The 23,233-nt window shown below is 32.3% G+C and overlaps 2 protein-coding genes across 2 annotated transcripts; one reads left to right on the top strand and one right to left on the bottom strand.

The window, feature by feature from the left end:
- Positions 1 to 396: 396 nt before the first annotated feature.
- LOC116775409 (disintegrin and metalloproteinase domain-containing protein 10-like) lies at positions 397 to 8,695 on the bottom strand. Its single transcript, XM_061524752.1, has 15 exons — positions 8,180 to 8,695; positions 7,690 to 7,884; positions 7,037 to 7,152; positions 6,521 to 6,649; positions 6,162 to 6,276; positions 5,552 to 5,747; positions 4,515 to 4,675; positions 3,638 to 3,826; positions 3,092 to 3,200; positions 2,403 to 2,514; positions 1,931 to 2,083; positions 1,588 to 1,663; positions 1,434 to 1,514; positions 880 to 1,052; positions 397 to 624 (listed from the first exon to the last, which is right to left on the bottom strand). The coding sequence occupies exons 1-15, from the start codon at positions 8,337 to 8,339 to the stop codon at positions 508 to 510; spliced, it is 2,082 nt and encodes a 693-aa protein (XP_061380736.1). The 5' UTR covers positions 8,340 to 8,695; the 3' UTR covers positions 397 to 507.
- A 1,867-nt stretch (positions 8,696 to 10,562) lies between these two features.
- LOC116775130 (facilitated trehalose transporter Tret1-like) lies at positions 10,563 to 21,832 on the top strand. Its single transcript, XM_032667952.2, has 7 exons — positions 10,563 to 10,764; positions 15,214 to 15,443; positions 17,361 to 17,684; positions 18,315 to 18,450; positions 20,246 to 20,469; positions 20,818 to 21,003; positions 21,237 to 21,832. The coding sequence occupies exons 1-7, from the start codon at positions 10,692 to 10,694 to the stop codon at positions 21,492 to 21,494; spliced, it is 1,431 nt and encodes a 476-aa protein (XP_032523843.1). The 5' UTR covers positions 10,563 to 10,691; the 3' UTR covers positions 21,495 to 21,832.
- The last annotated feature ends 1,401 nt before the right edge of the window (positions 21,833 to 23,233 follow it).

Below are 23,233 nucleotides of genomic sequence, written 5' to 3'. Positions count from 1 at the left end.
GTGTTCTTCGTCTTCAGTCCGCAGCATGACACCAGATATGAGTACAATACTCGCATATAGTAATAGTCTTTTTTTATTTGACTGTTTAAGGGACATTCTCTTTTTTTTTAACGACAATTGTCCTGCCCTGCTCAGTAATCCCCAGTTTTTCTTCCCAAATAGCTCCAAGCTGAACCTCGAAACTTAGCCAAAAAACCTAATATTTTTCGTGATGTTTGAAGAATTTGGAGGTATATTATAAGCAGAGTTCCTAGTGCTAAACGCGATAATTCTCGTCCCTAAAGCCGTAAAGCCGAGTCCAGTGCGGATTAAATAATAATTTCTCGGATAAAAACTTTCATAGAGGAGCGTTATGCTATGCTTACCTCAAGCCTTTATTTTCGTTTCAGCTTCACCGCTGCTCTAAATAACTTGTATCCATGCCCTTAAGGAACGTTATAAAATATTTCAATACGTTTTAATTATACATAAACAAAATTTTTACTTTCACAACAGATTATATATATTTTATAATATACAATAATAAATAAAAAATGATCTAATAAAAAGTTCAGAAATTGATGAACTTGCTAATTTAGAACCAAAACTTTTCAACCAGCCAGTTCGTCTCATCGTCTCTATGTTCTGAAACAAGATAATGCTTTTTGACAGATTCGGTAGATTTCAGAACTGCCCTATTCATGTTCGATATAAAACAAAGTTGCTCTGTAAACTTATTGTTTTTCATATAATTTTTTATTATAGTAATCTATGAAATGTATAGATTTAACTATTTTATTACTTTTTTTAGGGTACTTTAATTGAAAGCAACTATTTCTGAAGGACAATAAAGTTTCCACGCATATTATCTCAAATGGGGCCCCACAGACTATCACTCACAGCAATTTCTGGGTATATATTAGGCGTGGGAGGCCCGCCCAGCATCTTGCAGCTTCCTTTGGGCGAGCAGATCCCCACAGTGTTCAAGGACACGCACGCCTCGCCCGGGGACCACGCCCGGATCGTCATATACCCGCATTTAGATTTGGCGCAGATTTTCAATGTCATATTGGCTGCAATATACAATCCTACTTAACTCTGATAATAAATACGAAATATATACATTTTAAACGGACATCATTAGTTATTTCGTTTAAATATAACAGCATTCTCGTGTACATTACAGACTATAACGACCCGGGGGTTTAACTAGGGACTAGGTGTAAGTATATGCAGGAATCGCGGTATCAAAGCATAACTATTGTATTATACATATAGTTACTTGATACGAACGCTAGATGGCGCTCTTTTTAGTTCGTTAGCTACGGAATTCAATTATCTGTGAACCGTGTTCCAAAATCAAATCGAAAGAATACGAAAAAAAGCTAGCACATACAAATTATATTAGTTCTGTGTGTGCTATCACTGTATGTTAATATTATCGTTACACCCACATCCTTTGTAAGTGTTGTTCGGCAAAAGCGAGGGTGGCAGCGCTGATTCGGCGATCAATTCCCTCGCCGCAAACTCAACGCCTGTAATAAAAAATATATATATTTTAGGTATTAAATATATATTATATGTATTGCCATATATATACATTTATACCTTGACATTTCGTTACACCGGATTTTGTGAACTGGCAACACACTCCGCACTTTCTATATTTTTTTAATGTACCGCCCTGTTGACACGTTTTTATGGTATTAACACTTGTATTAAAAATGTTATAAGTCATTTTCTCCACTCAGCGTCCTTATGTATGTAGTGTTTTAAGAATATATAAAAAGCTCAACCTCAACTACATAGTTAGTTTTATTTAAATGAATACTCGAGAAAGTCTTAGATCTCATTATAAAGGACACATATTAGAATGCTTATAAAACGTTTTCAATTAATATAGGGCTTTCGTAATCGGTTAAGAGTATGTCCCTACGGGCGTCTGTCTCACCGGTCCGGATTTGGGGCACTTGCACTCCTTTAAACCGAGCCCGGCGCAGTCTGCGGCGTGACAGGTGCCGTCCAGGAGACATCGCCCGCCCACACCACAGTCACAGGACGATAAATCCGCACACGTACACTCGTGATGCTGGTGATGACACTCCTTGGATATGAGACGATAAAAGAATTTACATATTTACGATATATGTATATATATAAGTATAATGAATGCCGTATCACCAAAATAGAATGAATATAGATGTGTTTTTTTTCTTATTATTTTAATTTCCGATGACAGAAATATACGGTGTGAATGAAACTAATATTTTCGGATAACTAATATTTTAGTTCGTTCGATTGTACTTTGCTTTTTTCTTATGCCCATATAAAGGCATTAAATTTTATTTAGTGGTACCATCATAAATTGGCACGTGTGTGATGGCATGTCTACCATCTACCGTCTACCACCAATTGAAACTAACGATTCCACTGCTCGTAAGATTGGCGAACTCGCAGTTAGCGTTACAGCAGAGACCCTGGGAGGGGTGACAACTGACTCCAGGTGATACGGAGCAGCCCTCTTTATATAAGGTCCTGGAATATATACATAATCTATCAATCTAACATATTATATTATGTTTATGCGAAAAAAGTTTATCTCTAACTTAGTCTATGTTTTTCTATTATTTAAGCTATATTACTCTAAAATTTCATGAAAATCAATTCATCTATTATAATCTGTATGTAGGTGTTTATATTTCAATAGGAATTATATTATTAAAAATAGCGAGTTTTTGGACGCAATGCAAACGCCACAAACTGAGGGTAGATATAGATATTAAAAATAATTTAAATCTACCCTCAAAGAATACATGATTCATTTGTATTGTTAAATCTCATTCTAATATCGGGTTCGATAGAACGAAATGTTTTATGATGATATTTAGCACAAGAGTATGCGTATTGTCAAATAATAAACAATTTTATACGCTATCAAAACAAACAGATCCGAGTCTACAACCTACGAAATACTACATTCACCTTGCTTTCTCCATAAAGCTGTTTCGTCTTAATTGGTCTTGGTGGGTAAGTATTATATACATTTAACCATCTACTTCACGCGTACCAAACTATATATCTCTGAATCTACATCTATCTATCTCTATCTCACCCCTCTTCATACACGAGTGCTCCTCCGGCCCGCGGGGTGCAGCACGGGTCCCTCTGACTACATTCGGAGGGTAGACCGCAGTCACAAGCCTCACCGATCTCTACTATACCTGGTGCCATTGTTTTTTTTAAACTCCCAAAAAAGATTACCTTTTATAACTTACCATTCAGATAAATGAGATTTTTTTTTTTATATTTATTATTTTGATTTCGTTCTTTTCTTTAGTTTATGTTATTAAGAATTATGAAGGTGAAACTATATAATTACTGACTAAGTGTTTCTCTATGAGTACTTTTCTTTTTAATATATTGGAACAAAACTTTGCTATATTTACAGAGATTTTGAATTATATATATATATATATATATATATATATATATATATATATTGTTATCCAAAAAAGATTTAACCGTTTTTAATAATTACACAAAAAACGATTTGATCATAATACTGGCACGCTATAAACTCAATCACATCTCTTGGATACGTCATTGTATTAAAAAAAAAACAATTCTATCCAACCATTAATATATACATTATACATACCATTCCCACAATACGGCTGGTCCACTTCCGTGAGACAATAGCTCATGCTGCTGAGGGTAGCCGTGATGAGTCTCTTACTACAGACAGAGAACTCCGAGTGTTTGGTGGGGGTTGACTGTGACCCCATCAGATAACCGCGGCAGTCAGGGTTTGGGAAATTGTCGTCGTGGTGGGCTCCGAAACTATGACCTTTGAATCAAGCCTTCAATACTATCAGCTTCTAGTTTAATGCACATTTGAAATTCGAACACAAAATTATTATTAAATTTCAAATTTCGAATACCATACCATCTATATAATAAATTTAAATTAGGTATAAATTAAAAACCACAACAAAAAATTTAAAACTCAATATGTATCACCCAACATTCGATACTAGACCATAATTAGTTAATATTTCAAGTTCAATAGTACAATATGAATGTCATTATGATTGACATTTAGTGACAACACACACACTGAGATACCCTCACGTATTGATGTATTATATAAGTGTGACGTGTGTGTATGTCATGGTAGTGTGTGTGATATTAATTTTCAATTATTCAATGTATTTCTAATTCATTCTGTATATAAAATAGCTTTATGCAGTCCTTCCCGATATACACTTTGACTGTGCTAAATCTCATTTTCGTCCGTGCACGCAATTTTCATAAAAAATGGACACAATGTTGTCGATTCAAGTTTCATACGCGAATATTATGATTTTCATATTTCGAACAGCTTAAAACCTACTCAATATGCAAAATTCAAATGTGGAATGCGGTACAAGGCATACTATCAACTTATTTTAAACTTCGATACAACCATCAAAAGTCATTGTCAAATTTCGGATGCCTCTCGAACGTCATAAATTTTCAAATTTGGAATCCATTACCCATCTCGTGCGCCAGTGTGAGCGCCGCGAGCCTCTCGGGCACTCGGTCGCGCTCGCCGGTGGCGTGCGCGAGGGCGAGCGTGTTGAAGGAGCGTCCGTAGGCGCGTCGGTCACACAGACCGCCCGCAGCGCCACCTAGCCCTCCGCCCAACGACGTGAAACTATAACATGGCTATACGCTGTAACTTTACCACAAGTTTACATCGTTACACTACATACGAGGCGTTAATATTTTTTCATTCATGGACCAACGTTGATACTACGAGTATGTGTGTATTACATATACATGATTTATGAATGAAAAACTGTTAACGTGCCGTATCAAGTCTGACGACGGAGACTTGTCGTAAGTACTATATCGGTCTCACAGACCGCCCGTAGCTTACTTGAGAATGAATCTACGCAATAGTTTATTTATATCCACAATTATATTGAAAAACTAATATATATCAAACTTTTTCTATATTCAAAGTGGGCGGTATATTGTATATCAAAGGTCTAAGTAATAATATAAATGAAAAATAATATATTTTATATTGATATTGGAATTATAGCTCGAGCACGATTTAAATGTTAATTTATGACGTCACTTCCCTGATGTTATTCTGTGGTTATGTTACATAACATGTCAAACTCCAATTCTAAGTTTCGTTTCATCCAGTTTCTTCTACCTTTACATTGAATAATATGTATTCTGTACGTTCGCGTCGTCACGCAGCGCACTGCATACCAATCGCTAACCGTTTCCCATTAAGAAAGAAAACTGTCATCGCTCTGTATGACGATGCGAACATGGGGTGTGTACATTGTTTTATTACGTCATATATATATATATATATAGGTAGAGAGAGGAGCTTGGACGGTGGAGGTGGGCGTTTTACGCGCGTTAGATAACCCTTAAACCAGTCCCAGGCACTGTTGAAGCTCCTCTCCCTGCAACGCGATGGTCCTGACACCCGCACGGCGAATCCATGGAGTGCTGGCAAGATTCGTTTCATATATATATTTATATAAATATATTTCATAGCTTTTTGCACCTCAATCCCAAGGTCCTGTTGAGGAAGGCATGTCCAGAGAAGGCGACCCCGAGGCAGACTTCAGACAGTCTCCTGAGCCTCGCGAACCGCATGAGATAATTCCGCCCGTCTATAGACCGGTCTTTAACCAGATCACCGAAGACACGGTTGTTCGTCTCATCAGACGTTAGAATTACTATATACTTTACTGCAAAACCTAAAAAGACCTAGGCTAGTAGACGAATATACTACTAGTAGACTAGTAGACAAGTAATCACATGTTATAATAGGAAGAAAATAATTTTTGGGCTATTGTAATAATATAATTTTCACTTATTCTAAACATTATTTATCATAGCAGTCTAACAAAGGGGGCGATATTTCTGAATTCAATAATCTTAACACAAGTTTTGTATCTCAACATTAGTATTAATAGTTTTTGCTTAATATACAGTAGGTTATTAAATACTTCGTATTTAATGTGACGTTGGAAACCTGTCTAAGAATACATACATTTAATGATACTTTATTAGAAATTCCTGAATTAAACCGATTTTGGTGATGTAGTTAAAATCACTTTATTAACTACACACTATAAGTTTGGAGTATTTTATAACACATTTTTACGCACCAATGTTATCTGGTACGCCGTCCTCGTTGAAATCAGAGTTCCTAAATATAATATCAGCCTGGGCCACGGCATGCATCATCCTTTGCACCACGTGATTTATACTCGAATTAGAGTCCTAGGAAATTTAAAGGAATCACGAACTACCCTCATACACATGCGACGTACAAAAACTTATATCCCAACAATCATAACAATAAAAAATAATAATTTATTGCTTCATGAATATAAATATTTCTCGTTATTGTGTAGTGTAAGGTTTAAATAAATTCCTATGTGTAATAGCAATTTCAATATTAATTTATTACTCTAAACGGTACGTAGGTATTGTTGCGTAATGTGTGTCATATATGTTTTGAGACCTTTTCGTAGAATTCCTTATCAGCTAGCAGAAGCAGATCGCAGATACGAGCTCTAGCGATGCCGGTTTCCGGGGCTCTGTCTTCTATGCGGTATGGGAAGTATGAGAGCTTGTCGAAACCGGCTCCGACCTAAGTTTTATATCGATAAATAAAACAAAGAAAAAAAACCGCTTAAAATATATAAAACTTTGACTCGGAATCAAACATTTACTACGCTACACCGAACTGGTTCCAATTCAGATAAATCAATAAATTCGTCTCATTAACTAACACATCGAAGGAACCGATTTTAATAACAAGTTTGCATTCTGTCGAAATCATTTCATTTATTAAATTATTTTTCTTCCACAAAAAAAAAAAACTCTTTTGCGTCTAACTTTGCCCAATGCATTCCATTCGCAGGCTATAATTTTTTAATAAGAAAGCGCTTTCCAAGCGCTTCAATATTGTATATGTTCAAACAAACAGACAGCCCGTTTCAATAATGTTAATATATATATCACATCACCTGTTCACCTGTGCATGGTCGCGGCGTGGTCTTTTAGGTGCCGCCATGTTGTCGTTAATGAGAACCCCGAACGATTTATCGGGACCGTCTTTACCATACGGATCGGCGTGCAATGTTCGGTTACCTGCCATTACATAAAGAACAGTCTTACCAACACTACGATATTAATATTTTTTTATAACTCGCCAAACCACAAGATAAAGTAACATAAAACCTTTTTTGAAATCAACAATATGTACCTATATCTTGGTTGTTTATTTTTTTATTTTAATGTTACATCACCACCGTCATTATACTTTTGGATGTGATCAAAATAAAACCATAATTTTTTCTGCTTTTTATTTTTCAATCTCAGATTTATAATCTGTATAGTTTTTATTACTAAACATATTTAAATATTTAAATCAAGTCTAGAGCCATATTATTTTTTTAACCTTTTGCTTATATGACTTGCACTGTATAAAATATGCATAAGTAAGTGTTACGTGTGGCTAATACAAGAGTATTGCTTAAATCGAATAAAGATCAAGTCTGTTTAGATACCTAACCAACTCTTCGATAGTTCATTATGCAGTCAGAATAATCAAACCGCCTTAGGATTTTGGACGCTTGAGTATTAAGTGAGGGTAGCTGGTTATTTTTATATTTCAGTTATATTTACCTAGATGCAAGACTCCGTAAAAATGATTGTCCTCTCCTACGTAACCCTCAGCTGAACCGGCTGCCGGATCATCCACGGGGAACCCCCTCGACATTACTATATCCGCTAATACCGGAGAAAACTTGGGAACTAGTTTATCATCCATATCAGGATCCAACAGCAATGTTGTCTGTTGACTCATAAGTGGTGAGGTACCTTAGAAATTTTATTCTTACTATACCAATGACATTTCAAAATTTTGTATATATAGATATATACGATTTCAATATACACATTCTCTATTTCGAATATTGCTTTCCCATTAATAGAGGCCTTAATAAACTTAAGCAATATCACATAAAACTATGTTTTACAAATAAACCAAAGAAAATATATATTTACGAATTATTCTGGTATAGATTGAATTTTAATCGGGTAATTATAATAGTTTAGTATAAAATTCTAGTTTGGATTTTATCGAGATCATAAAAACATTCTGCAATTTATTTACCAATAGCAAGAGTCTTGAGACATAACAGATAAGTTTCCTTGCCGAATATCCCTTCTACAACCTGGTAACCGTAGGACCTGCATATGCTGTCGGCTCTCTCCAATTGGTCCTGGAAGTCCCAGCCTCTTACGGATGTAAAGAAAATAAAAAGCCAAAACATGACCCAATTTATAATTTTATCGTATCGTTGCTATGTCACTATGACATTTCGTAACCTTTGAGCTTTCAAATTTGATTTGATATTCTACATAGAAGAATTATAATAATAAAGCCTTATCCACACGCGTGGACATTCAAGAGGACTTAAATTCTTCAAAATTTATACACGAGAGGCCTTAACTATTTGCAATATTTAAATTCCTATACAGTTAAGCTGTATGAGAACGGTGTAAGTTATATCACCTGCGTGTAAAACAATGCATAATAGGAAATGAATGAATTGAGTATTCGTTCGCTCATTCATAAAACGTCCAGTCCCATTCTATAGTTCCCATTTCCATGTGTGGGACATCCCAATAATTTTTTTTGTACAAAAATGGCATCAAACATTCAAATATTATAATTAAATGATTTGAACTCGTTTATAAATACCAATGAAACCAGTATGTAATCCACGCGTACGATCCATGCTGATTGCTGAACGAGAAACAATAAGAAATGAGATTTTATAATACGAATATGTATAATAATTAATAGGTTTCATTACGTTAAATAAAAGTTCAGTATTATGTATGTATGGATGCAATTATTTTAAATTTTTTATCATTCTACCCCCAAAACCTTTGACTGCTGAACCCTGAAGATAGTCCAGCGATGGCGCCTGTCTTGATCTATTACAATACATTTCGTGAGTAATTATAGGATATATTTAAGGAATTCTATGTGAATAGAATTTTGCATACATAACAATTAATCACGAACCGGGATTAATTACGCATTCCATTTGAATATTTATAGCAGATTATTTCTATGTAATTCTATATTACAAAAATATATTATAAAATATAAATTAACTAGTGTTGTCATTAGAATATATATATATATTAATTTTAATATATAATATAATAGTATTAAATTTAATAACATATTCTGTTTGTGAGTAGGTTCATCTTTTATTTAAAAAAAAAATCAGACATTTATATTTATTAAGCCATTTAACAAACATATCATGTGGAGTTAATAATTATTTATAGTTGTTTTAATTAATTATGAATTATTGACTGATAAATAATTAAAAAAAAACACAGAATACATTAAATATATTGTTGCAGTGAATTTAATAGTTTCGTTATATTAATGTTTATCGTCTCGTAAGACTTATGTCATATATCTGAAACTATTTAGTTTGTTTGTGTCGAAATACTACTACACTATTAACCGATTTACAACAACTTCTCTATTACGAGGTAGCATAATAAATGAGTACTGATAGTATGTTCGTTAGTAATTTTTATAAATAAATATTTTTTTATTGTTATAATAATTAAATTAAAGAATTTTCTTCAGTTTCATGATATGAATGATTGCTTGGTACAAGCTTACATCGTCATCACACACGAAGCGTCGCCCGCTACTCATTCAATAACCGAGTTTATTCATAGATGAATGAATTAAAGTGTTAACGTTGTATTTACACCGTTACGATGTCAACTATGACTAAACATACTGTAACCGCGTTACCTAGTAGGGAAGTCAAAATTTACCTAAACACTTAAAGTTTAAACGTTTTTCGTACGTAGAGCTGACGTATGTTTACCCGTAATTAAGGTTCCTCTATAGTCTATACCGGCGCGATTGATTTATTTTTTATCAAAAGCACGCTTCACTCCTTTTTCTTGGTAAATATATAATAACTAAACATTGTATTATTATATACCATATATTTAGACATTTAATCATCATTGTGATTAATTATTGAAATATAAAAATGTATGCAAATTCTAATTTGTTGTATTCAATTAAATATATAAATTGCTTTGAGAATTATCAATTATGTTTGGGGTTTGAGATCGAACAAGATTTTTTTAATGGTAACATACCATTGCAATAAGCAATAATAAGTAGTGTTTATAAAATAATGATAAAAAGTATATATAAATGGAAAAGATAGCATCTATTTTATCTAAGTTATGATTTTTAATACTTTCACAGGAATAGCAATATAAAAAGTTAAAACTACAAACTTACATTTTGTTAAAATCAGTTTCACTTGAGACATGTACAAATATGGAGTTAATTATTCCAAGTCCATAAAATTATTACAATTCCACTAATCGTGTATTAGAAGCGAGTTTTCCGTGAAACTATACGGAGATGAAGTTACACTGGCTCCAATATGTAAATGAAAAAAGTAAACACTATACCGCACAAGGAACACAAATTTTACTCACTTCAAATGAGAGTTCCGGGCTAGGCGCGCGTTCCCGCCAGTTGACGTACGGACGACAGATTATAAAACGTGTTTGTATTTAGTAATATTAAAAACAGTGAATAGATAAAAAAAAAAAACAAAATGTTAAAATATACAGCCAAAAAATATTATTCGGAAGGGAGCAAATTAAATCAAGTCGTGGTGGCAGTTTTGAGTGAGTAATTTTTTATTCATGATTTTTTGGAATATAGTTTTTATACGTATAATTTTATATGTAAATATTTAGGACCAAGAAAAAAATCAATGTAATTTTTATAAGAGTTTAAAATAATATTTCGGTCTAACGCTTTTTACACTAATTTAAAATTATTATTTAAAAATAAAATTTAAAAATTATAATATTATGAATTTACACATTATGTTATTATATTCTATTTAATATTATTTCTTATAAAAAAAGGATTAAAAACCGTATTTTTCAAAAAAAAAATAGGGGAAAAAAATAGTTTTTTTTTTCTTAATTTTAAAATCATATTATTTATTCCATAGTATGTTTTATATACTATAATATTCACATTTATTAATTACTCAGTACTCTGAATGAACAGCTATAAAAAAAGCTACGTAGATTTATAAAATATATTATAAATCATATTATTACTTGTAGATTCACGGCTAATAATAAGCTTTCTTATTTTCCTAGAAATCCGAGCGTAAATTATAGGGAAAAAGGTGTAATAATGTTGATAGTTATTAAAAAGTCATATGACCATTACAAGAGATTGAATGATTCTAAATCGCTTCGGTAATGCGAAATTAAATACTTTCAAGAAAAGTGGTTTTATATGCAACACTCGCCCAATGCCCTTAAGTTGGTACTTTAAGGATGTGTTCACTATAATATATATTATTTTGAATGGAAGTTACAACTATTATTTACTTTTTTCTAAACGCATCTAATTTGATGGTTTACTCGTAACGGTCAGTCGGTATTTTGGTCGTAACTGGTCGTCTTGCATCAGACGAGTCTGCGAACGAGTTTGTCGAAAGTTTCATCCGACAAGGTCATGGCTGAGTAAAGTTCGCGATCAAGGCGACCTTAAAATACGTTGGCGATCACTGAACCCATTAACATTTGAAAAATACATTATATTAATCACATATGCTAATAATGCATAATAGATTCTTTAAAGTGAACTTGTCATGTAGAGAACCGGTTTTCTTAAGGGAAAATAATAGATTTTTTCCTGTCAAGATACACGCAGAACAAAACTATTATTTTATTTAAGAAATTGAAAAACTTCAATATTTATATAAATAAATTATTATTTAATTAATTATTTTTTTAAATATTCTTACACTTATATCATAATTAGATATACATACATGTCTATTAATTTGTAAATGATCATTGAAATAATGTAATGATATATATGATACAAAGACTTAAAAGTATAAAATAGCACATAAATATTTTAAAAAACAACTGGTGTGTTAGAAATTTAGTTTTTTTGTAATATCTATTTATGTGCTTACAATGACACAACGTAAACATTTATTTCTTTTTAATTTTCGAATGTTGAGACGCAAAGGTTGAGATTATATTGCCAATATATAATATAAAATTTAAAAAAAAACGATTTTAACAATAATGTTATGCAAACTTTTATTAGTTATTTAATAAAGAGACCATTAGCTAATACTGCGTAAAAGAGTTCAACATCTGGTTACATAGAATGGTTAAACATTATTAACCTAAATACATCTAATAATAATCATCATTTCACAAATTCAATGTTTTCTTTCATAGATGATAGGAATATATGAGAAATATTTGTTTTAAGGTTATTCCGTCTATGTCAAGTTCATCTATAATAGTTCAATAGTTTAGCCTATTTTTGTGTACCCAAATGGGTTAAAGAGTTATGAGTAATAACTTAATGAAGGCATCCATTTTGGATAAGTAATTATTAGAGAAATTAAGTAATTGTCTTCACTAAGTGAAGAAAAAATACAAAGAGTGATACTAATGTACACTTTAATATTGTGTATAAAATATATAAATAATAATCAATACGTTTCATTTATTGTTGGTAAAATTTTAAAATATTAATTTCACTTTTGCAATATCTCGCTTATAAAGATTTCATATTAATTCTTTCTTTGAAAATAACCGTAATAAATACTTTTCTTGTTAGTATTATTTTTATTCACTATTTTATAAATCATTCCATTAACTACGCATATTTAGTTTTATTTCATCAAAATTATTATGATTTAAAAGCGTATCAAATTAATTTCAATAAAGAACGTCTTTATTATCAACTATAAATCAAGAAGAACTGGTCTTATCTTTTGTTAGTAAAATAAAAAGAATGGTTAGTTATGACGCCATCTTGTTCTGGTGAAGGAGGTTTTACCTGATTTTAATTTATTTCAATAAACATTTCAGATTATTCGAACTGTACCGAACTCAATGTATTTCCTGTCGTCAGAAAACTATCATAATATTATAATAAGAAACCATTAGCCTGAATAGTTTATTAATATTTTTGTAAAATGTGTATATAGAAGAAAACTATAATGAATTTCTTTCCATACACAATGGATGTGATACTCAAATGTCACTGTACGTTAAAACAGAATGTAGCGTAATGTCCACAATTGATTGAGTTGTTTTGTTCGCTGGTTAACGCATCTGATTAATGACAGTAACCGAGAATGAAAAAAAAAAATACCGTCTTATTAACCGTCTTAATTTATTGGCACAACGTTTTAATATGCCATTATAATCAAACTAGTTGTCATGGTCTGTCAAATGTATTTTGTAAACAACTTTAAATGTGTCAGATCCAATGACGTCAAGCCACGAAACAAATGAAATATAAGAAAGCCCTAACACATTTTTGTGTAACGAAATTATAAATGTAATTTGGTATTTTATCCTCAAGCTTTTTCAATCAAATTTTGCCAGAAGCTTCGGGATTCCATTCGACAAATAGAAGTCGAGAAACTAATAAGGACATAAACAAACGTCTCACTGCCCCAACAGTAATTGAAGTGAATGAAATATCAGCTGTTATTTTACGTAACTTATTAGATCTCCTTATAATAGATTTTGTAATCGTTGGACTTTGTTTCATATTTTAAAAAGATACAAAGTTTAGCCGACATTTTCACTATTTGATGAGTACTTTGAAATATTTACGCTTTCTTTATATTATACCATAAAAATATTGCCTCTGATTATTGTTAATATTATTGTGGAAAAAATCTAAGCTATCCTAATATATATTATTCAATATATTTACGTATCATTCGAGTGTCTGGGTAACCGTTAGAATTCCTTAATTTTCATCAAGTCGTATATTTCAAACGTCTCACGTTTTGCATGTATAATTTATGAACATATTTGTGTACTACGCTTTATATGTTATCTGTTAATGATACCTGTTATACGAATGACACTTTCTAATGACGTAGGTGATTGAACTTACACTTATTCTAATAATAACATTTTACTTAATTCTATATAACATTTAATATATTATATAAAGCTTTGAAATTAAAAACTTTACAACCTTTATTATCTTTTTTAAAACATATTGATGTGGGTGCAATAATATATTTTTGATATAATCAAAGAGGTTAATATTGTCGGGAATAATGCTTGTACATATAATGTTACATAGCGACATAATAATTACGCAATGCAATTGTTTTGTTTGTCACATAAATTGAACGACATCGATCTATGAACTGTTACCTATTGGTTATATTTCTGAGAATTTTTAGCGTATGTATGTAACAAGTAAATAAAATGATTTTCGCACCCAATTATCTGTACAAATATGAAAATCGCGCATAGTTTTTATCATCTGAATTTTAAGTGCGTGTTCCATTGAATGTATTTTTTTTCTCATAACATCAATTGACACCGGATTCCTGTTATTGGGAACAATTTAAAAACAAACATCGCTTACACAGATCCAAGAGAAACTTAACTGTTAATACTGCCGTTGTAAACATTGCGTCATTTCTTATAATTAAATTAATTAAAGAATATATAAATATTTTTTTGTAAGATAATTATTGTTTAAATTACAATATATTATATAAAATAAATATATTTGAAAGAATTTTTGTATATTTTTTCATTACTATATTTTATATTTTTTTATTTTCTACTAGCAACATTCAAAATTTAAAATCTTTTAAATTCTTAACTGTCGGCAATATTGTACCGAGGTTTTGTTTATACGCTCGAATATGTCAATTTGCAACAGAAATCAAATCAAGTGTTTAGGCTGTACACAAAAAGTTTTTTTTTTAATTAATGACATTTATTGTAATGATTGAAATCTCTCTGCTTCATGAACAAATAGCATTAAATTGGATTCAGAAGACGTAATTCCAAATGTTAAAAATATTAAAGTTTCACTTACGTTTTGTCAAAGAACAAATAGTTTTAACAGAAGTTAATTACTCTTTTAAATTTATTACTTTTGCATTTATGTATATTTTTGTGTATATAGCACCGTTATTATATTATGTAATTATTTGTACTAATCTTTAAGCGTAAATTCATATACACAATTTGAGTTTATATATATGAATTAGAATTTAGATCAAATCAGCATATAACAGTTTTTTATTATTTCAGTGGTGCTGCCAGTGTTTTCCTATGGCATGGCCGTCGGTTGGTTGTCACCGATGGGTCCCTACCTTATGTCCGAGGACACCCCGGCAGCGAAGCCTGTTCATCCTGACGTCATATCCTGGATGGCCTCCGTCGCGTACCTGGTTGGAACTCCAGCCGTATTCCTGTTCGGTTATATTGTTGACAACTTTGGACGAAAAAAAGCGCTAATGTTGACTTCGTTTTCAATGGCGGTAGGTTATATAATGATATTAAAGATTATCGCGAGTACATATTTAAATAAAAATACGGTTTTCGGATATATTACGTTACCTATTATTCTTTGATTATATTTATTTGTTTTCTATTATTCAAATTTTCGATTAGCAGTGATCATTGACAGACGAGACGAAAGTGTTTAGGGCCAAGAGTAGTAAACTCGAAAACCATCGTTTTATTTAAAAGTGTTATATATTTGAATGGAATTTCCTTGTGGACGCCTTCATATGTAAGCTTACATCCAATCTATGTGAAAAAGTTTGTAATTCAACAAAATTTTATTAATTAAAAATCAAGGCTTACATACATATTTAAGGATTACAATGTAATAATGACATAATTACGGAACAGAGGTGATAACTTACACTGCTTGACCAGACATACGTAAGAAACATTGTACGGAAACTAGCTTTAAAGTGAAAGAATTGTATCGAAATCTGTCGAACCGTTTAAGAGCTACGATGTGACATACACACGTAAAACTTAAAACATCCCTCTGAAGTTTTAACCGAGTTAAAAATAATATGCACCTCCGGGTAAATGTCTAATTTTTGTTATATCAAAATACTGTGAGTATAGTAACTTTTCTGACGACACGTCTTCCTCGACTAACCAGTTGGAGACGGTTCATCTTGAGCTTCATCATTGCAACTATATAGTCTTAGCTGATTTTATTCAATTGTAATAAACCCATAAAAGAATAAGACGGTATCAACTTAATGAGATCTAAGACTTTCGCAAGTTTTATTCATTTAAAAGAAACGAATAGTTTTCGGATATACTACGCGTGACGAGACGGGCAGACGAGATGTGAATCACTGTTGCTGAAAAGTAACCGAAACGTCGGGAGTATGTAGTTTTTTATAAAAATAAAGCACGGGTAGTTTATCCGAAAAATATTAGTTTCATTTAGACAGCATCAACTTATAAACTGTTACCAATTCGTTATGTATGTTGTATGTATTCCAAGTTATGTAAATAATAACACAGCACGTAACAGTCTGTTTTCACATAACATATTATATGTTACGGATATTTCCTATTATTCATAACAGTTGATTCTGACTATTTTACTCATAAAATTTCAAGATATATTCTTTAAAACTTTACACTTATGTTAGTTTTGTACGAAGTTAATGAATCAGGGTTACTATAAGTCCCAGCGTCGCTACACACGGAGCGATATCAGTATTTTATTCATAAATCTTCGCATATAATATTGATAATAATTATTGAATGAGAAACGGTAGATTCAGGTAGATTTGTAAACATCGATAAAATCATGTTTTAGGTAAGTACTTTCAGCGATTGGTTTATAGAAATCTTAAAACCTATTGTTTTTAAATTATTTTCCTTATTTTTTTATTAACACATATATTACATTCGATAAGTATTTAGAGCTAGAAAACGAAGCCGCTAAGAATAGGTTCGTCGTAAATTTGTACGCGGTAGAAGTAGGACAACGGTATAACAGCTAAATCTCTTTACAACCTAATAAAAGACTTGGGGCTGTCCAGAACTTACATCAATTCATTCTTGGAACGTACTTCGAAGACACCCCTCGTAGCTTTGTTTCAAATTTGCTTAGGTAGACAGAGGAACTTGGACGTTGGAGGTGAGCGTTTAACGCGCGTAAGATAGGGGCATCTTAAACCTACACCTGGGTCGCAAGTCCCAGGCACTGTCGAAGTTCCTCTTCCTGCAACGTGATGGGCCCAGCACTCGCACAGTGAATCCATTGAATGCTAAGAAGTTTCTTCTTTTATACTTACCTACTAAATACTGATTTACGCAGCCTGAAATAACTGACAATACTAATAACAATTATTACGGATATTTATAAAAACATTGAACAATAAACATATTATTTTGAAAGTATGTTTTTTTGGCAGGTCTGTTGGGGTTTGAAACTATACTCGACTGAGACCTGGGCTTTGATAACAGCGAGAGCGATCGTTGGTTTTGGAGTTGGAGGCTCGTACGTCGTCACACCGTTGTACATTAAGGAAATAAGCGAAGACTCCATCCGTGGCACCCTGGGCAGTCTCGTGATATTATCGCAAAATTTTGGAAACTTGGTTGTATATATATTGGGAGAATATGTATGTTATCACGCCACCTTATGGATCTGCCTCGCTGTACCGCTGATACATCTGCTTGTGTTCCCCGCTATGCCAGAGACACCTTCTTATTTGTTGAAGAGCGGAAAGGTCGAGGTAAATAATTATATTGAGTATAATAGAATATTTAAAATCCTGAAATTTTTGGTGTGATTTAAATCATGTTAAATATTTTAAGAAAACCTTCATTTAAAACGATTTGCAATAAAAAAAAAACTCTAATACTATGATTTTTTTGGTACCTTTTTAAAACAACGGTCTCGATAATGCAGACGAAGGTTCAATATTTACAGCTTTATGCCGACATACAATATTCTTAAACAAATATTTATCTTTAAATACGTGCCATGTTTAAGATATTATAATATAATTATTAACGTTCCTCGTAATAGCAAAATATATTTAAATGAAGAATAAATCTAAATAAATATGTCGGATTCCATTAATGACCTTCAGTTACGCAAATATTTTATTTCTTCCGGTTTTAATGTTATATGATAAGAATTTTTAAACGTTGAGAATTTTCGCAGTTCGTTAATAATTTATTTAAACTGGCAATAAAGTTTGTGATGTCACCGTTTTGACACATTTTATTACATGATTTAATCGGGTTATTTGATATATTATTTTAAATACAATAAAATTGACAAATTATTCTTAAATCATTTAGTTTTACATAATCATGTACCATTAAATTTTTTTATACTTAAATGTTTGGCGTTTTAGGAGGCGAGGAGTGCCTTAGCTTGGCTGCGCTGCCGGCAGACTGGCGACGCTAACGTGGATACTGAACTACAATCGCTTCTGCTGGAGTTAGAACAGAGCAACTCCGGCAAATTCTTCACCACTTTAAAAACATTAGGTGTGTACAGAGTATTCAATCAAAGAGGTCTAAATGTCACCTTTCCCGCCAAAAACTCTTCTACAATAAACAACGACAATTATCACGTAATGGAATCCAAAAGTATTTATTATTTATTTGTCATAAATTATATCACTGAAATACATAAGTGTTATCTGTATCAATAATGTATTATGATTGATATAACGCCATTATAACGACTGTTATATTCAAAGTATTTAACGTACGTTAACGTGTTCGAGTGTTCTTTAAACAACACGAACGGTAACGAGTTAGCTCTCACATAACCTGACTGAAGGTTTACCAATTTGCTTCTGTAAATATAACTGTTCTATCGTCCGTCTGTATTGTATGTAAGCTGGCTGTTGGCTCGCGACTCGTGACTCGTGACGTCACCAACCACTGACAACTTTCTGAACTTGACTTTGACACTTGCGTAATTGAATACGTAATAAGTTTGTTCTTTATAACGAGAACAGTTTTTTAATAATGTAAGTATGAGTAATTAAAATAAAAGGATTTGTGCGATTCGAGTTAAATATTAAAGAATAATAAAAATAACATTTTAGGGGTTATAATTTTAGGAAAAATTCAACGAATTTATTTTTACATAAAAAACTTTTACGCGCAGCATGCGTTCCGTCTTCCACTCGCGCGTGTGAACGCTTAATTTCGGGATCGGGATAAAAAGTAGCCTACTTTATTCCTGATTACATCAGCTACATGACAAAAGACCAGACAATTCGGTTCAGCCATTTCATTGATTAGCAGATTGTTCCGGACAAACAAACGGACAGACAGCCAAAAATTGTGAAAAATAGATGTATTTTTGGCGTATGTACCATATATGTCATTCACATCTAGTAAAAAACAGTTATTTAAATATTTAAAACATACACCCCAATTTTATTTATATATTTAGATTATAGTACGAGACCTATTAGTTTTTATTGCAAAAGAGTCCGGTTTCTATAAATACGATCAACTTAATTGTTATATAATATGTCAGTGTCGTTTCGTTTTACAATATAATAAAATTGGTTGAAAAATATTTATTTTACGGTATACATATCTAATAAATTACGTAGACACCTGACGGATGAATTTTCCGGTTTATATATTAAAAAAAAAAATCGATTTTTATATTATCTTGTTCCGTACACGCAATAAAAACATGAAGTTGATTAAATGGCGAGCTTGATTAATAAAACAGCAGTTCTTCCGAGAACTCGGAAACTATTTTTTAAGGGGCTTGCGTTTTTGACAAGTAATTAAATTGTTGAATGACAGTTGCTAAATATTACGAGGCTTTTCGGACCAACTGTTTTAGGGGACAACGAGAAGCAAATATAAGTCATATTTTGATAAGAAATAAGTTCAATTCTGAATGAATTTACATGTTAGATAATGATATCTGTGTGAGATTTTCGCGTGTACTCATATAAATGGAACTAAGTGTTTTGGATAGTAGGCGTTTTTTATGTTCTCGACGTTTCGGTTCCTTTACAGCAAACGTGATTACAGCAGACGAGATGAAAGCGAGTCCGGATCATGTAGTTATAAAACAATAAAAACTCGTAGTATCTGAAAAACTGAGTTTCCTTTAAACATGTTGGATCTATGTAGATATAATAAAATAAAAACTTTTAAATAGTTTAAGACATGAAATATACTTGCAAATATGCTTATATGTGCTTAGAGTACAAAGGTGATTGAACACTTTTATATGAAGCATTTTAGGTATCCGCAAAACTATTAATTTATTAATAATAACGATTTTTAATTACATCCTCAGTATCGGATCCGAGCACTTTCCACGCGTTCCGTATAACTCTCACAATAACCCTGGCCCGTGAGCTCTGCGGGTGCCTGGCCGTGCTGCACTTCGCGTCTCTCATCTTCAGTAAAGCTAGTGGGGATTGGGTGTTGACAGCTAATCAGCAAGCTACCATCCTTGGTGTGGTGCAGCTTATAGGGTCATGTACAGCTTCCAGCCTAGTAGAGAGAACCGGCAGGAAGGTGAATACAAACTTTTGGTAACATTCCATCAGATCACGGCGTTATTTTTCATACATATCGGTTTAAGTTTGTTTGTTTCAACTAATTATAGCGATTCTAATTTGTTTTCTTTTCGATTATATATTTTTTTGTTTTTTATACCAGTATCGCAGTGTCTTACATCAAATTATAAACATCTATGTTAAAGATTTTAAGTTTATAATAATATTATTTAGATACACAAAGAAAAATACTTTCTTTAAATATAAATTAATTGGTTTCATATATTTTGTCACAGTAATTTCAGAAGCAAAATTAGTTGAACGGCCTCTATGTTATAATTACTCTATATTGCTATAATATCCTCAGCCACTGTTAGGAGCGACCTGTCTAGTATCAGGCCTGGCACTAGTGTCTTTGGGCGGCTGGTTCTTGTGGGCGGGCGGCGTCGCAGCCTGGTTGCCAGCCTTCGCCCTTTGCCTCTGTATCTACTGCGATGCGGCTGGATTACAACCCGTACCTTTCGTCGTCATGACCGAGATGTTCTCATTCCAGGTTGGTTTATAAAATAATGTATTCTTTTTATTCGTAACAAAGACTTAAGTCGTTAGATTCGTGTTTTAAAAAACCAATTAATTTAAGTACTAACATTCTGAACTGTTGACAGAATCATTAGTCGAAACTATTCCTTACCGTTTATGACATTTTCCTTGTTTTTTTTAAAGTATTTTTGACATTGACTTTGACATATATCGAAACAGTTCTAAACAATATTTTTCTGTTTTCAGTATCGCGGCACGGTAACGTCGATAGTGATAGCGTTCGCGTGTGCACTAGTTTCTATCGAGCTCCGTTTGTTCCATCCCCTGGCCACTCACCTCGGTCTGTACGTCATATTCTGGATCTTCGCAGCCGTCTGTCTCATCAGTACCGTGTACATCGTGTTCTGCGTCCCGGAGACTAAAAAGCGATCCATTGATGAGATATACGCTGAACTCGGCGGGAAGAAGAACAAAGACTGCGAAGCAGCAGTCACAAGGCTCTAGAGCACCCTGGATGGGTAGAAAGTTATCGTGAAAAAAAAAAAAGTATGTACTTGGTTTAAAGCTGTGTTGGCGTGTGTGACGTCATATAAATATCCAACGAAAGGATTCAATACGACGCCGAGATTTATATTTAAAACATTATTAATAAAGTGACATTAAGGTACTAGAAGCAAACATTTCGTTGATGTTGTTTACTGTAACTATCTAAGTTATACATGTAATGTTCACGCGTCCATGGCATAAATTTACCGTCGTCCGAACTGTGTATGTGAATTTGTATATAATCAGTATCCGATACTGTAAAGACTGGTGTTTAATATAAATATTTAAAAGAAAAATTCAATTTAATTTTTATTACCTTAACTCGCCTCTTTAAACGAGATTATCTTTTTTTATAACGTCAGATATTCCTTAAAACAAACTGGTATTTGAGAGCGCTGTGTACACTTAACGAATGTTAATAAGCCTGACTCATAGCTGTTTTATTCCTCAATTACGACGATTTTGATTATTGCCAACAGTTGATAAACTGCTCAGAAACCAATTAGAATAATTGTAAAATATTTATTATATATGGCTATAAATTTTTACTGTTATTATCCAAACGATAAATAACCGAATCAGGCATCACATTTCATAGTAATTTCAAATAAAATGAATTCTTATTCAAGAGAAACTCACTTGTTAACTGCAAACAACAGATTAGAATATAAATAATAATAGGAATTATTCAGCAAACAGCGCACGTCCCAAAGATTTAGCTTAGTTCGTTTCAATCGATCTGAAACCTTAATATAAAAATATAACGATATTCAAAATAGTAGTAAGGGTAACAAACTCACCTAAAGAAAGATAGCGGTAATTATTTTGAAATGAAACTTCTTATGTGACTTCTAATAAGGTTGTGTTAAACGTTTAACGTTTCTGGAGGGGGGAGGGGGGGGAGAGTGAGAGGGAATGTGGTGCTTGAACGCTTACACTAGCGTCCAGTATTCCAACGCAAGAGGGAGAGAGAGAAAAAAACAAATGTAGAAAGTAGGAGAGAGAAAGAGAGCAAGTCGGTAGTTTTCAACAACATGCGCATGGTGTTCTTGCTATGCAGCGAAGTAAAGTGTGTGCGTCGTGAAGTTAGCTGAAATACGTAGGTACCTGGCGTTTTATATTAATTTATTTATAATATTCACTATTTTTAGTTTGATTTGATACACTCGTAATATATTTTCAATTCACGAAGTTTCACGTCTTCTGCGCGAAGGGACTCCACAAACTTTATTTGATTAGTGCCATCTAGTTAAATTTTTTGTAATGTCATACTGTTTTTTCGAATACAGATAAAAAAATTTCGTGTATTTCATTATGCAACTCCCTCTAGTTTATCGATATTTTTTTGTACTAAAATAACATTAAATCTCGTTTGTATACTTTAAGGAGAAAAATCTTTATTTAAGGGATGAGCTACAAACAAACTCAGGTTTACATCATCGATTAGCGTTATATAGGGTAGGTAAAGTAAAATTTCCACATTTCAATAATGGCACTTATAGGTACGTTCAACGTTAAAAGTGGATATTGTTTTTAGATTGAAATAACCTGAGAATGTTGTTGGTGAAAATTAATTAATATTGTCTCTACGTCTTCAACAATGTCTAAAATCTGTTTTAATAAAGGAACCATTCTAATCACAAAAACATGTTCTATGTTTAAAAACTTTATATAATATAAGGGCCGTGCAAAGATTT

Source organism: Danaus plexippus, chromosome 25 (genome assembly GCF_018135715.1).
Source record: "Danaus plexippus chromosome 25, MEX_DaPlex, whole genome shotgun sequence".
In the NCBI taxonomy this organism is placed as follows: domain Eukaryota; kingdom Metazoa; phylum Arthropoda; class Insecta; order Lepidoptera; family Nymphalidae; genus Danaus; species Danaus plexippus.
The sequence above is the reverse complement of the archived record's forward strand: the minus strand, read 5'-3'. Positions and strand labels throughout refer to the sequence as shown.